Source organism: Bubalus bubalis, chromosome 9 (assembly GCF_019923935.1).
Source record: "Bubalus bubalis isolate 160015118507 breed Murrah chromosome 9, NDDB_SH_1, whole genome shotgun sequence".
Classification (NCBI taxonomy): Eukaryota; Metazoa; Chordata; class Mammalia; order Artiodactyla; family Bovidae; genus Bubalus; species Bubalus bubalis.
In genome coordinates this window covers 89,247,939-89,263,340 of record NC_059165.1, presented here as the reverse complement: position 1 = coordinate 89,263,340, position 15,402 = coordinate 89,247,939, and the positions used below count along the sequence as shown (strand labels likewise).

The 15,402-nt window shown below is 45.2% G+C and overlaps 1 protein-coding gene across 5 annotated transcripts in view; it reads right to left on the bottom strand.

Moving 5' to 3' along the window:
• The window catches only part of LOC123335130, a 76,503-nt gene that overhangs the window by 25,494 nt on the left and 35,607 nt on the right, over positions 1-15,402 (bottom strand). For 2 of the 5 annotated variants that reach the window (XM_044947870.2, XM_044947873.2), the window contains one exon: positions 11,812-11,850. The exons of 2 other annotated variants lie outside the window; for them this stretch is intronic. In XM_044947870.2, coding sequence (XP_044803805.1) covers positions 11,829-11,850 — 22 coding nt within the window. In that variant the 3' untranslated portion in view covers positions 11,812-11,828. Of the gene's footprint in view, positions 1-7,894; positions 8,329-11,811; positions 11,851-15,402 lie in introns of those variants that run through there. One more of the 5 variants, XM_044947871.2, reaches the window with a different exon arrangement.

Genomic DNA, 15,402 nt, shown 5'->3' with positions numbered 1-15,402 from the left:
CAATTGCCACTTAATCCACTGTTGGGGAGCACAGAGAAGTGTCCAGCAGTCCTGGATGAGGCTGCAGCAGGGGAGGAGAAGAGCACAGATGATGCAATGAAGACTTAATAAAAGGCAAGGTGTAATTGGGAGCAGGCCTCCCTCAGCTTCACATGAAGCACATGCTCCATTGCCCTCAGCCTGACCACAATGCCACACCAGCTGTGTCCCATTCATGCTGGCCTGGAAACTGGGAAGTACCTGGCACGGGGCCCCTCCACTTCCTCCACATGACTGCCTAGAGCTCCACGGGGACCAGAAAGGGGTGATTTTTGTGGTCAGGAAATGCCTGTGGCAGCTGTGGACACCACAGGCCCTCCCTGAACCCTTCTGAAGTGGAGACCACATTCCCAAAGACTTTCAACTGCTTGAACTCTAGCTCCAATCTCTTGCTTTTTCCTGGGAGGTTCATTGTGGCATGGCAGGTAACAGGCATCGTTCTCCATGTCCATTAGGTCCCTCAGATCCAAAATACTCTAAGCTCAAAGGCAGAACACTGAGAAGCAGAACAACAGATTTGAAGCTGTGGTTTAGTTCAATGGTTTTTAACCTTGGCTGCACACTAGAGCCACCTAAGGAACTTCTTAAAAGTACTCATGTCCAAAGACTTCAACAGGCACTTTGCAAAGAGAGGACCTAATGGCTAACGTGTGAAAAGGTGCTCAACTGCATTAGTCATTCAGTTCAGGTCAGTCGCTCAGTTGTGTCCGACTCTTTGCAACCCCATGAATTGCAGCATGCCAGGCCTCCCTGTCCATCACCAACTCCTGGAGTTCACCCAAACTCATGTCCATCAAGTCGGTGATGCCATCCAGCCATCTCATCCTCTGTTGTCCCCTTCTCCTCCTGCCCCCAATCCCTCTCAGCATCAGGGTCTTTTCCAATGAGTCAACTCTTCGCATGAGGTGGCCAAAGTATTGGAGTTTCAGCTTTAGCATCAGTCCTTCCAAAGAACACCCAGGACTGATCTCCTTTAGAATGGACTGGTTGGATCTCCTTGCAGTCAAAGGGACTCTCAAAAGTCTTCTCCAACACCACAGTTCAAAAGCATCAATTCTTTGGTGCTCAGCTTTCTTCACAGTCCAACTCTCGCATCCATACATGACCACTGGAAAACCATAGCCTTGACTAGACAGACCTTTGTTGGCAAAGTAACGTCTCTGCTTTTCAATATGCTATCTAGGTTGGTCATAACTTTCCTTCCAAGGAGGAAGCATCTTTTAATTTCATGGCTGCAATCACCATCTGCCGTGATTTAGGAAATGCAAATTAAAACCACACTCTGATATCATCACACACCCACCAGAATGGCTAACATGAAAAAGTTAGAAAACACCAATCACTGGCAAAGATGTAGAGCAACCAGAACTCTCATACATCACTGAGAAAGTATAAATTGGTGCAGTCACTTTGGAAATTATTTGGCCTAATGTAATAAAGCTGTACAGACTGATTTTCATACTTGCCCAGCAACTCCATGTCCAAGTATGGACCCAACAGAAACGCAAGCAAATGTGCTCGAAGACACCAATGAAGGCTCATAGCAGCAGTAGTCATAATAACCCCAACTGGCCAACTACAACCCAGAGAGTCAAATACACAGAAGCAGAGGAATATCCACATGGTGGAACAACCTATAGCAATGAGAATGAACTAGCTACAACAACCACAAACAATTGTAAAATAGCTTTGATGAGCCTCACAAATACAATGTTGAGCAGAAGAAGGCTGATATAAAAGAATATATTCTATTTCATTCTACTTACATAATATAAAGCATGAAACAGGTAAAACTATATTTCTACCATTAGAAATGAGAATGGTGTTTATGCTTTGGGGCACCAGGGGATGCAAATGATGTTTCTTGATCTGGAAGCAGCTTAGGATAAATTCACTTTGTCAAAATTCACCAAGCTTTACACTCATGTTTTGTTTTTTTTTTCTTATTTTTTTGCATATATATTATCTGTCAATAAAGACTTAATTTTTTTTTTTTTTATTATAAAAGCCCAGATCAATTCAGTCAGTATCTTTGGGGTGAGGATGAGTACTTTCAAGTACTGAGGCATCAGTACTTTCAATATTCTAGATAACTGTAATGTGCAGCCAGGATTGAAAGCCATTGGTTTAATTTCTTAGGAGAAGCAGATCTACTAAGAGGCTGTAAATGGTCTTGATAAAAGGCACTTCCAGCTTGGTGGAGTGAGATGCTGGGGTGAGAATTCCAACTTTGTTGATGCGATGAAGCCTCCTGCCTGGGCAGAGGAAGTATTGCAGTATGCTTATGTAATGTGTTTCTTCCCTGGCAGGGTCTGCTGAAAGCTGGTTGCATCAGTTTGCAGTGGTGCATCATGGGAATCAAGTGGGCCCTGGCCCCTCCTCAGGCAAGGCGGGGTGTGTACGTTCCATTCAAGGTGTCTGTGTTTGTGGGTAACAGCCCACTCTGGGCTCTAGATGATGAGCAAACTCTCTGGCCTCTGCGTCCAGATTAGGAACTTGCGACATCTTGCTGAGGACCACGTCAGGCTTGGTGCATGTGCCTGGGTTCAGAATTTTCCTTCTATTCTATGTGGTTAGTGGCAGCCGCCCAAGCAATGGCTGAATTCTGGCACACCCTAAGCGGGGCTGGATGAAGCACAAGCTGGAATCAAGACTGCCGGGAGAAATATCAATAACCTCAGACATGCAGATGACACCACTCTTATGGCAGAAAGTGAAGAAGAACTAAAGAGCCTCTTGATGAAAGTGAAAGAGGAGAGTGAAAAAGTTGGCTTAAAGCTCAACATTCAGAAAACTAAAAGATCATGGCATCTGGTCCCATCACTTCATGGCAAAGAGATGGGGAAACAGTAGAAACACAGACTTTATTTTGGGGGCTCCAAAATCACTGCAGATGGTGACTGCAGCCTTGAAATAAAAAGATGGTCTCTCCTTGGAAGAAATGCTATGACCAACCTAGACAGCATATTAAAAAGCAGAGACATTACTTGGCCAACAAACGGCCGTCTAATCAAACAATGGTTTTTCCAGTAGTCATGTATGGATGTGAGAGTTGTACTATAAAGAAAGCTGAGAGCCGAAGAATTGATGCTTTTGAACTGTAGTGTTGGAGGAGACTCTTGAGAGTCCCTTGGCCTGCAAGGAGATCCAACCCGTCTATCCTAAAGGAAATCAATCCTGAATATTCATTGGAAGGACTGATGCTGAAGCTGAAACTCCAATACTTTTCCACCTGATGAGAAGAGCTGACTCATTGGAAAAGACTCTAATGCTGGGAAAGATTGCAGGTGGGAGGAGAAGGCGACTAGAGGATGAGGTGGCTGGATGGCATCACTGACTCAATGGATATGAGTTTGACTAAGCTCCAGGAGTTGGTGATGGACAGGGAAGTCTGGTGTGCTGCAGTCCACGGGGTCGAAAAGAGTCGGACATGACTGAACAACTGAACTGAACGGAAGCAAACTATGGGCAGTTTGGAAAGGACAAGACAGGACATGGACTTACAGACTACACAAGTGTTCTGCCTGCTTGGGGCCCATCCACCCTCCCAGAAGTGCATGGACCTTGAACCTTCACTTCGGCTATAGGAGGAGTGCAGGGAGGCCCCAGAAACCTCCCCCAGCTCTCCAGGGTCTTCCACTTTCCAGGCAGGGGCTGGCTCTTCTGGCCACGTTTCTACATATCTGTCTCCCAGTGGTACGTTTACAGAGCAAGAATGAACAGGATGGGGCCTGGGGCCTCTTGCAACTCTGTTGGGTGGGACACTGGGGGCCTTGGTTGGGCTCACTTGGCAGAAGGACACAGAGTCGTGTAGGTTGAAAGAGACTAAGGTAAACTGAAAAAGGCTACGTCACTTGAGGGTGGCCACACTGAAAATAACAAACCCTTCTCCAACTGTCCAGTCCCCACTCCTCAAATTATTAATAAAATAATTTTATTTATTAATAAAAAAAGTCTTTAGAGGTAAGAGAATCATGAATAAGGAAGCCAGGGTATAAGCATGTCTCTCTACTGAAGCTGCAACTCTCGACTTTCCTGGCTTTGGGCTCCTTCCTGTGAAACAGGGTAATGCCTCCAGGCTCTCCCTCCTGCCCAGGAGGGCTGAGGGTCCAGGAGTCAGCTGGTGTAGGTCGGGGAGGTTGGACCTTGAGGGCTGTGCCTGTGCTGCCCCTGGCTGGGACATCAGCCCCCATGTGCCACCTCACCGCCTGTCTGTGAACTGCCACGGCGGAAACCTTGGCCAGCCCGAGTGACACTACCCCTTCCTGTCATCATCTTTGAGAAGTGTTTATGATACATTTCCTTTTTCTGCTTTAGGAAATGGATGGCCAGGAAGAGTTCTTGCTTGAAAGGGGTGCATAAATTCACCAAGGGTTGACTGGATGGCAGGTGAGGAGGTAAGAGAATCCAGAGAGCATTCCAGAAGGTGAGTCGTGAGGGCTGAGCTCAGAGGTGCCACAGGAGAGCTCGGCTGCTGTAGGGTGTGAGCCCTGATGCTGCTGCAGGGCCATGAGCCTCACTGGGCTCTAGTGGACAGACAAGCACATGACACTTCTCAGAGCAAAAGCATCAGAGAAGCTGCTGACCGGGAAGCACAGAGGCCTGGCAGGTCTTAACTGAGGGACTTCTAATGTCACACTGGGGGAATCCCACTCAGAATTGCTCTGGATGTCCCCCAAATACCACTTTACCTTAAGACCCAGCAAGGATCCGTTAAGCAGGAAGGGATTTAATCCTTTTCTAAAACCCCTGATATTTTCCAGCCTGTCATTATAATTTCTAAAAGTCATCATAAACTCTCTCTCCTGGTTTCCTTCCATTTATATGCTTATTTTCCTTTTCAAAACACTCCAGTAACATTTCCCTATATGAAGACGTCACTAATCCCGTACCCTCTACTATCTATTCTGCTTAACAACTAGGAAGTGAATTTTCAAAAGCCCCTGAGTAACCCAGAGATGTCAGGGAGCTCACACAGAACATTTCAAAGCGGATGCTTCAGGGCTCAGGCAGGGACCATTCTTGTTTTAGAAGCAAATCAGAAGAAGTTTCTGTCTGGGCAGGGTCCTGGTAGGAAACACACACACACTGCACAGGTAACTGAGCAGAGCTTAAGGAAGGACTGTTTCCAAGGGGCTGAACAGCATCGAGGGAAGGAGAAACATCTTGGAGCCAGTGACAATGGGGAGCTGTGACTGTGGCTTGGAGGGAGGAGGAGGTGGGACTGTTCTAGGACCCTGAGAGAGCTGCAGGGAAGGGCTGCGGAGAGTTGCAGTGGCTTTAAGGAGAAGAACACAGACTTGATCTGAGGCCTGGCAAGGGAGGGAGCTGGCAGCGGGGAGGGGTGGATAAAGTACCCTAATATACCCCAACATTACTCTCTTTATCTCCTGCAGGGGCCTTCATCTGGCCAAACCCAACTGGAAGCACAAGGGCACGAAGCCTGGTTGGTGCAATCCACAAAGGTCAAATACTGGGAGGTGTGGGAAAGGGTAGAAAATGTGTAGGGGCAGGCTCGTGGGGGACACCCTGCATGTGTGCGTCCTCAGTTACTTCAGTCGTGTCCGATTCTTTGTGGCCCCATGGACTGTAGCCCACCAGGCTCCTCTGTCCATGGGATTTTTCAGGCAAGAATACTGGAGTGGGTTACCATGCCTTCCTTCAGGGAATATTCCCGACCCAAGGATTGAATTCACATCTTCTGCCTTGGCAGGCAGATTATTTTCTGTTGATCCACCAGGGAAGTCCATATCCTGCATAGTCATCTAGTTTAGTAGCCATTTAAAAGGAGTAAATTAGAAGTTAATGTGCTGTAATATGGCCCCCTCACCACATATAAATGGGACAAGAGGCAGTCAGAGATAGAGATGTCCATGAAATAGGTTTAAGGAATTTTGGTCATCCTCAACATGAAGGGGGATAGATAGCTTTACTTAGTTTAATAATTCCGAAGTAAACATGTATGTTCATAAAGAAGAGTCTAAATTATCAATAACACATTAAATGTAGTCACTGTACTACTTAACAGAGCTCCAACAGGGAAGAGAAGATTATAACACAATTTAGAGATACCATATATCCACTCAAGGGGATTCCCAGGTGGCATAGTGGTAAAGAACCCACCTGCCAATGCAGGGGATGTAACAGACCCAGGTTTGATCCCTGGGTTGGGAAGATCCCCTGGAGAAGGAAATGGCTACCCACTCTAGTATTCTTGTCTGGAAAATCCCATGGACAGAGGAGCCTCGCAGAGGGTTGCAGAGAGCTGGACACAACTGAGCACACACACACACACACACACACACACACCCCCATTCAAAAGAAGTATAACCATTAAACATATCAAGTTATTCACATGTCTCTACCTCCTTTCTCTCCTGAAGTGTCACTAAAAATGCCAGACAAGAAGTAAAATGGTTTATACACTCAAGAGCAAACAGGATGGTAAAGAGACATTAGTGGATGAGAAATCTCAGCAAACTCTGGGAAACTGGGAAGCAGATGGAAGAATGAAGGAGGGCTGATATGGAAAAAGTTAGTCTCTTAAGAGCTCCCAGAGTGGGAGACTGACATGAAGCAAGCCACTCCTGTCTCAGAACCGTGGGAGAGCTCAGACCTTGGGGAGTCCAGGTATTATGATGGTGGGAGTCAAGTACAAAGAGGGTAGGGAAAGTAACCAGGGCAATTGTTTGGAATCCTCCCAGATCACACGTCATACTCTGTCCAACACAGCAGGAGACTGAAGACACTAAATGGGAGAGACCCTGGCAGAAGAGAGGGCAGATGAACACAAGGATGTAAATGGAGGGGTGATGGCAAGTCTGTCTACCCCACCTTGCCCAGCCGTGTATCGTCCTGTAACAAAGTACAGTGAATTTAAAACATGGCTACAAAAATTTTTGAGAGGGAGGACTCTTCTCCTTTCCTTAATCTGAGTGGGCTTGTATTACAGGGGAAGTGATGTTATGTGACTTCCAAAGCCAGGCCATAAAAGGCCCTGCAGCTTCCATATTGCTGGCAGGAACATTCACACTAGAATCCTGAGCTACAACACAAGAGGTCCAACTACCAGGCTGTCGCTCTGGGGAGTCCATGTGTCGTCTGCCTGGTCTCTAGTCCTGTTGCGCCCAGTCTTCCAGCTTTCCCTGCCAAGTGAAGAACCATCTTGGAAGTGGATCCTTCAGCCGCAGCTGGCTCCAACTTTCAGCCATCTCAGACGCTGTCGAGCAGAGAAGAGCCGTGCCTCTGACTTGCAGACAACAAAGTGGTTGTTGTTTATGCTACTAAGTATTGGTGAGGTTTGTTAGGCAGTAACAGTAATTGGAACAGGAGTTAGAATCCTTCTCTTGAGAGGCTGTGTAGCTCTAGAGCAATGGTTCTTAAGGAGGTAATTTTGCTCCCCAGAGAACATTTGGTGAGGTTTATTGATATTTTTGGTTATCACAATTCTGGGAGGGGGGTTACTAGTGGCACCTGGTGAGCAGAGTTCAGTGATACTACTAAACATCCTACAATAAAGAATTATTTGGCCTCGAGTGTCAATATGCCAAGGTGGAGAAAGCCAGCTCTAGAGAAACGAGTCTTACATTTAGAGGCTTGTTAATGAAAAGACTGGCTTGCTGCCTAGAGTGATGCCCCAGTCAAGTTTTCCCCAAATACAGTTTAATTCAGCTTTTTATTGCTTTACTCATAAATATCAATAGATATTTCTAGTATTTGAGGAAAACTTCCAATGTGGAAGAGAGAGAGAGAAAACAAAAAGAAGCCAGGGGGAAACAAAGACAATTTAGAGAATAGAAAAATATTAAAATAAAACCAACAGACAAATGAAAAATAAGTAATACCTTCAGAGAAATAAATGGGAGACAGTGTATTCATAAAACAAGACTGTAATATTATGAAAAAGAAGCAATCAGAAACAAGAATGAGTACTTGTATATTAAAAATATAAAAGCCAAAAAATTTTAAAATCAAGATAGTATTTCCAAAAGGCAAATGGAGGGGAAATAAAAAAGAAAACATAAGAAAATTAGATGATTAATCCATTAGGTTCAACAGGTAAAAGAGAGGGGAGAAAATTATCAAAGAATTAATTTTTTCCCCCCAGAACTCAAGGACAGATACATCACACATGACTTAGCACAGCAGTAAAGGATGTCTACATTCACTATGTATTGAGTTAACCAAAAATCTTGTTAGTCTTACTGGAAGAATGGAAGAAGAACTGGAGGTGGTTTTGTAGGTGAGCTCAATTCTCAGCTACCACAAGAAGTCCACAGAGGTCTAAAACTGGTAAATCAAGAAATAACATCATAAATAGAAACAGAAAATAATAAAAGGTTAACTCTATTCTCTGAATAGAGTGGGGCAGAAAAACATTGAGAGAGGATTTTTATTAATATTATAAGCCTCTATTTTGTTTAAACCATATATGTACATTATTTTGATAAATTTGATAAAATAAAAATTTATTAAAAATGAATCCAATCAACAAATTGCAGTATGATGGGATTAAATTTAATTATTTGGAAAATTCACCCAGGTGGGCAAGCCATGCCCTAAGAATGCTCAATAAACTGGCATGGGCAGCACGTAGCTCATTCATGTGGAAGAAGTCTCCTGATATCACTGGCCAGCACCTGGTGGGTGGGAGTAGGGGTGGGGACGGGGGACGGCAGAGCAGCCCTTGGGCAGTCATCACCAGATCCCTTTCCCAGCAGGTTGTATTTGCTTGGGAGACCCTGCCCTTGAGTGTGGATTCTGAGGGTGGGCAACAGCTGAGCCCATGGCTGGAGCCACAGATCCTTCCCTGCAGGTGCACGAGTCAGGTTGTCTCAGCAGCCAACGGTGACTATATACACCCATTATCATCTGATGGGTCACCATATCTCTTACCAGAGGCTCCCTGGGTGGTGGTGGTGGTGGGGTGGCAAAGTGGGGAACGTGCTTATGAAGTCTGTAGCCTTACCTCTGAGGTACATCTAAGTGGGCACCAGCCCTCAAGCCTAACCATCCTTTTCCTTCACCCACTGCCTGTTACCCCTCTCCACTACCTTCTACCTCAGTCCTCAGGAGCTTTGCCTCAGAGACCGCTCAGTTGGCCTGCCTGAAGTTTGTTTTCTCTTTTAAGCCTTTTCAACTGTTACTTCCTTTTTAAAAATTACATCATCATTATATAAGTGTGGATGAAAAATATTGCCTGCCATATCAGCAAACAAGGGATGCTATGATCATCAAGCCATCAGTCATTAACCACCACTCCCAACAGTGAGCCTGAGATACTGGCCAAAATATTGGCCTTAGACAGCTAAGGTGCATATCAAAGGAAGGATTTCAATGAGCCCAAACTCTTACATCTCCCCATATACAGAAAAGCGCTAAATTCATTAACTTGAGGTGTCTGGTTTTCTTTAATTAACAGTAATTTTTGGATGTTCTTATTACTTGCTCTTTTTGGCAAAACTCCTTTGTATCCTGGCTCCTCCCTTACCTTACCTCTTTGAGTACAGTCCCTCAGAGCTATCTGAAAGGCTGACTCCCAGGCTTGAAGTCCTCATAAAATTCATGGAATAAAACACAATTCTCATCTAGGCTGCATATTTTTTTTTTCAGTCAACATAAGTAAAATGTATTCCTTGCAGAAAAATTTTAAAATGTTGAAAATCATCTATATTTTAACCAGCCAAATAAAATCAATATTTGTCTATCAATATCAATAAAATCATATTTGTCTATGAACTTGCAGAATGTTTCCAGGCTTCCTCACAGGTACCCAGGAAGAGTACTACTGGTTCATGTCTCATCTGAATACCACCAGCACTCAATATATGTTGGACTCTGAGCTGGGGCTTTAGAGGCGTTAATCCCACTAAATCCTCACAACTCTGTGAGGCAGGCCTTATTATGCCCATGTTAGAGGTAGGAGACAGAGGCTTAGGGAGATCATATCACTTGCCTGAGTTCTCATGTGGGTTAAGAGACTGATCTCGATTTAAACCCACTAGGCTGAGTACAAAGCTACTTTCCTTGCATGTTTTGTTAAGATTTTTCTTTTTCTCTCTGTTGGACTGCATTTCACAGGCCTATAAGGCCTGTACTTACCCAGTTTCAACACTGAAAAAAGAGCCTGGAGTTAGTGACAGAGACATCAATGATATAATGGATAGGGGGATTCATCTTACAAGTGTAAAGCAAAGTCCTGGAGCAACACCTCACCACGTGATGGTGAGCAGGACAAGGAGGCAGCCTTCGCTCCTGGGGAGGGGAGACTGCCTGTTGTTACAGGGGGAATAGATGGTAGGTTGGCTCATCGGTTACCAGGGAAACTAGCAGGGGGGCACGCCCTTCACTGCCTCTTGGACAAGAACAATCTCTAGTTGGGGCCTGTGGCAAGCAAGTAAATAGGAAGGGCAGTCATGTGAATAGGGTGTAGGTGAAGCAGGCACTGATCCAGCAGGGCATGTACTGAGACCTAGAGAACAGCCATTCTGGGCTTCCCTGGTGGCTCAGAGGTAAAGAATCCACCTGCCAATGCAGGAGACATGGGTTCAATGTCTGATCCAGGAAGATCCCACATGCCGATGAGCTGCTAAGCCTGTGTGCCACAACTACTGAGCCTGTGCTCTAGAGCAGGGGAGCCGCAACTACTGAGCCCATGTGCCGCGGCTACTGAAGCCTGTGTGCCCTGGAACTCGTGTCCCACAAGAGAAGTCACCACAATGAGAAGCCCTCGCATCACAAATGGAGAATAGACCCCACTTTCTGCAACTAGAGAAAAGCCTGAGCAGCAATGAAGAGCCAGCAAAGCCAAAAATAAATAAATAAAATTATATTTAAAAAACAAAACAAAAAAGAGAAGAGCTCTACTGAGTGGCCTGACCATACACTTTTTTTTTTAACCTAGCAATATATGCAAACATTGTTCTTATTAATATATATACACTCCTAGGTCATGCTGCCGCATGCATGACATGTCTTTGTATAGATATGCCAGATTTTAAACAACCAACTCCTTTTTGTTGGGCTTTCCAATGTTTCCTTTTTTTCTATTATAAACAATGCAGTTATAAATATCTTTATTCATCCACCTTTGCAAAAATGTGTTTATTTCCAGAGGATAAATTCCAGATGGTAGAACTGCTTGGACAAAAGCTAGATACATTTTTAAAAGTGGCCCCTTTTCCAATCACATCAGCAGTACACATTGTTGTACATTCCCCCCATATTCGTTATTTACTGAATATTTTCACTTTTTAAAATTTGGACTGTGATTTAACACAGAAACAGAGACCCCTCTATGCTGGAAGCATCCTATATATTCCTCTAGATTTAGAACCAAATCATTCTTGCTTTAAAAAAATATGAAAAGCCCAAACACTCTGCCAAGGCCTGTTCTGACTTCAGCAGACAGAGCAGAACTTCCAGAGAGACCAAAGAAGAGGAGTAGCCTGGAAGGAGGGAAGCAGGGGAGGAGGACCAGGCTGTGGGCCCATGACTGCCTGTCGTGGGGGAGGCTGCCAGGTTTTCCCAAGGGAAGCACTGTCTTCCTGGGTCTGAAGACTGGATAGCCACCTCTGCTGACCCATTCCTCAATACTTAGCTGTTCCTCACTGTCCCCAGCTCTCACTCTAACCAATAAGTCAACACGAGTTCCCGCACATTCGTTTTATTTGGCTGCCAACACTTTCAGCCCTCTGGGTCTTCACTGAATACATTTCAAGGCCTTTTAAGTTGAGAAGTTTTAAATTAGACACAGTCTTATTGTTCTTTTACCTTGATATTGTTTTCCTTCAACAGGCTGCAAACTGGCACCTGTAGGTAAAAAGGAAAGTAAGTGATTAAGGGAGAGCACTAAGGGGGAGCCCTGGGGCAAAGTAAACCTGAATGGAAGTGATGAGTGCTCATCTGCGGCAACTCAGCTGTGAGCTGGCTGCATGCTGGCCCAAGGCAGAAACAGGCCCCTGACATCCACAGGGGTATTCTCCTGCTCAGGGCAGTTCTTTCTCATTCGGCTCATTGACACTCTTTTGCTGGCAGAAACCTCTTCCCCCTCGTCTCAAGGCCTTATATAAACAGTAAGTGGTTTTGTCATACTTTTTTTTTGTGGGGGGTGGGTGGGGGTGGGCATGTCATGTGCTATATGGAATCTTATTCCCTGACCCGGGATTAAACCCATGTCCCCTGCAGTGGAAGTGTGGAGTATTAACCAGTGGACCACTAGAGAAGTCCCCATCATACATTTTTATTCATATATCCATTCATCAAATATTTACTGAGCACCTACCATATGCCAGGTACTCTCCTTGGGCTCTAGAAATATAGCACGAGACAAAACAGATGAAAACCCTGCCCCTGTGGAACTTGAAGACCAAATTAATTAATTGAATAGTAATCAGAAAAGTTAACTGCTCTGGAGGAAAAACAAAGCAAAAGATGGTAGAAGCAAATGTTGGAACAGAAGGTGGAAAGGAGTGTTAAGCCTGTAAATACTGCAGCCAGGGAAGCCCAGACATCTGAGAAGATGACTTGTGAACAAAGACCTGAGAAAATGAGGACATGCACCCTGAGAATAAGAGGGGAATACGCTTCCCAGGTGGGGTCAACAGCATGTGAAAAGGCCTGAAGGGAAGAGCCTGTCTGAGATGGTAAAGATCAGAGAGGAGGGGAGTGTGGCCCGGGAAGAGTGAGTGATGAGGCAGTAAGGGAGGGGAGCAGAGAGGCAGTGAGAGGCTCCAGAGTGTGCAGAGCACTGAAGTTCATCAAGCACTGACCTTGAGCTTTGACTCAAGATGGGGGCCGCTGGGAAGTTTTACACAGAGAAGGGACACGATGTGTCTCACACTTTAACAAGGTCACTCTGAATGTTGTGTTGAGAGTAACCTGGGGAGCACAGGTCAAACCAGTTGGGAGGATACTGCAGAAATCCTGGAAGAGACAATGGTGGCTTGGACTGGAGAGGTAGCGTGGGGCGGGGGACCAGGATTGAGATCTAGTCAGATACTAGAAAGTAGAGCCAACAGGATATGTTGATGGATTTAGAAGAGAAATATGAAATAAAGGAGTCAAAGAGGATGCTGAGATTTTGGCTTGAGCAAATGAGAAGAAGGAATAGTCATTATTTGCATGCAGAAGCCTGATGATGGAGCATGTCTGGCAGGGAGGAACTCAGTTTTTATTAAGCATGAGATGACTTTTAGACACTCAAGTGGAAAGGTGAGTAAGCAGGTGGATATATGTGTCTGGAGTTCAGGGGAGAGAGATCCAGACTGGAAGTGAAGATTTGCAAGCACTCAGCATGTAGTTCTTATGAAGCCATGGAGTAGGAGGAGGTCACCAAGGGGAGTAACTGTCAATATACAAGCTGCCTTCAGTTCATGAAGACTGTGTGAATATGTAGTTGCTCAGTTGTGTCCAGCTCTTTGTGACCCCATGGACTGTAGCCAGGCTCCTCTGTCCATGGGGATGCTCCAGACAAGAAGACTGGTGTGGGTTGCCACGCCCTCCTCCAGGGGGATCTTCTCAACCCAGGGATCAAACCCAGGTCTCCCGCATTGCAGGCAGATTCTTTACCATCTGAGCCACCAGGGAAGCCCTCATGAAGGCTAAGCTCCATTCAATTGCTCAGCAAAGGAGACTGAGAAGGAGTAGCAAGTACAATAGGAAGGAAACCAGGAAAAAGGGTTTCGAGGAGATGGAGCAATTCACTGTGATAGGTCAAGTCACATGAGGACAGAGAATTAATAACTGGATTTAGTGTCTTGGAGGCACAGGCGATCTCAGTCAAAGGCAGAGTCAGTGAAATGGTTGGGATGAGAACCTGACTGGAACAGGTTCGAAAGAGAGGAGCCCAAGTTGTGAGCTAGAGGACAGATGGGGCTGGCAGCCTCAGGAGCTCTGGAAGCAAAGGGGTAAGGGATGATCAGATAAACTGCTTCTAGCTTTATTTCACTCATTTATAAGCTGTAAAGCACAAAGCTGGCACTTCCACAACACACGTAACAATTTGGCAGCTGCTGTTATCAAGCTGGACCAGGTTCTCCATGTTGCTCAACTTCAACCAGTTCTGGTCCCCAGAGAGAGTCTCTAGACTCAGCTTGTCTCTAGACTCCCAAGATGTTAATCCCATTTTCTCCAGGTCACCTGGAGCCTTAGGATCAATGCCCACAACTTTAAAGGGCTGCTGAACAGCCTGGTCTGCTTCTTATAAACCAAGATTTTGCTCAGGTCTCTTCTCCTGATGGGAAGTCAGAGGAGCAAGATGGCAGGGGTCCTGCTCTCACAAAGCCTGCCTTCTGGTGGAGAGGACGAATAACCACCCAGAACAGATGAGCAGCAGCTCACTGCAGACATAATTAAGTGCAATGAAGACAATAAAATGGGGCGAGGGAAGCAGAGAGAATGTGGGAGGGGCCTCCTTCAGCCCGGGTGTGCCATTAGGAGGCCTTTCTGGCAGACGACATTTCAGATGAGACCCAGGGAAGCCTGGCGTGCTGCAGTCCATGGGGTTGCAAAGAGTCAGACATGACCTAGCGACTGAACTGAATAGAGGGCGGCTCATTCTCCTTGAGCTGTCCCCAATCCTACACTACTCTTGAGCTTTCAAATCTCCCTAGGCTAAGTAGGGACTGGAACCAGCTAAGTACAGGTCCAAAAAGAGATAGTCTCTTCTCTCTCTAATATATACGGTGGGATTCTTCTCTCCATAATCAGAAAATACACACATTTCTTTCACTGAAAGATTTGGAAATACTGAAAACAGAAGTTTCAATTCAACTACCCAGAGATCGGTATTGCTCACACTTTTTATTTTTACTGTACACATTTGGCGTGCATCTTTCTAGACATTTTTCTATGCACATATACACACATTTTTAAAAAATGAGATCATGTTGTATATTCTGTTTTGTGTACACTGTTTTAGTCATGAGTTGTGACTAAATTATAAGCACTCATATAATTTTCTTCTCCATTCGATTCTTAATGGCTGCATAGTATTTCACTGAAGGCATATTTTTATCATATTTTATTTAATTCCAAAACACTGGCCATTTAGATTGTTTCCAGGTGACTGCTACTATGAGTAAATATTATAATAAGTAATCCTATATGTGTCTTTTTTCTTTAGTGGAAGAGACTTGCAAATTTCTCATTGTTTCCTTGGATTAAGAGAAAATGTCACTGCCCAGTGGGAGTGCCACAGATCTCAGGCATCAAGAGGCAGCCTGAGGCCAAGGGCAGAGGGAGGGCGGGGCCTGCACCCAAGAGCCCCAGAGCCTGATTTAATCCTCTGACATAGCCCAGGCCCGACTTCCTCCCTAGAGGACCTGAGGAGTAGGAAAATAACAGGCCCTTCCCACAGGCCAA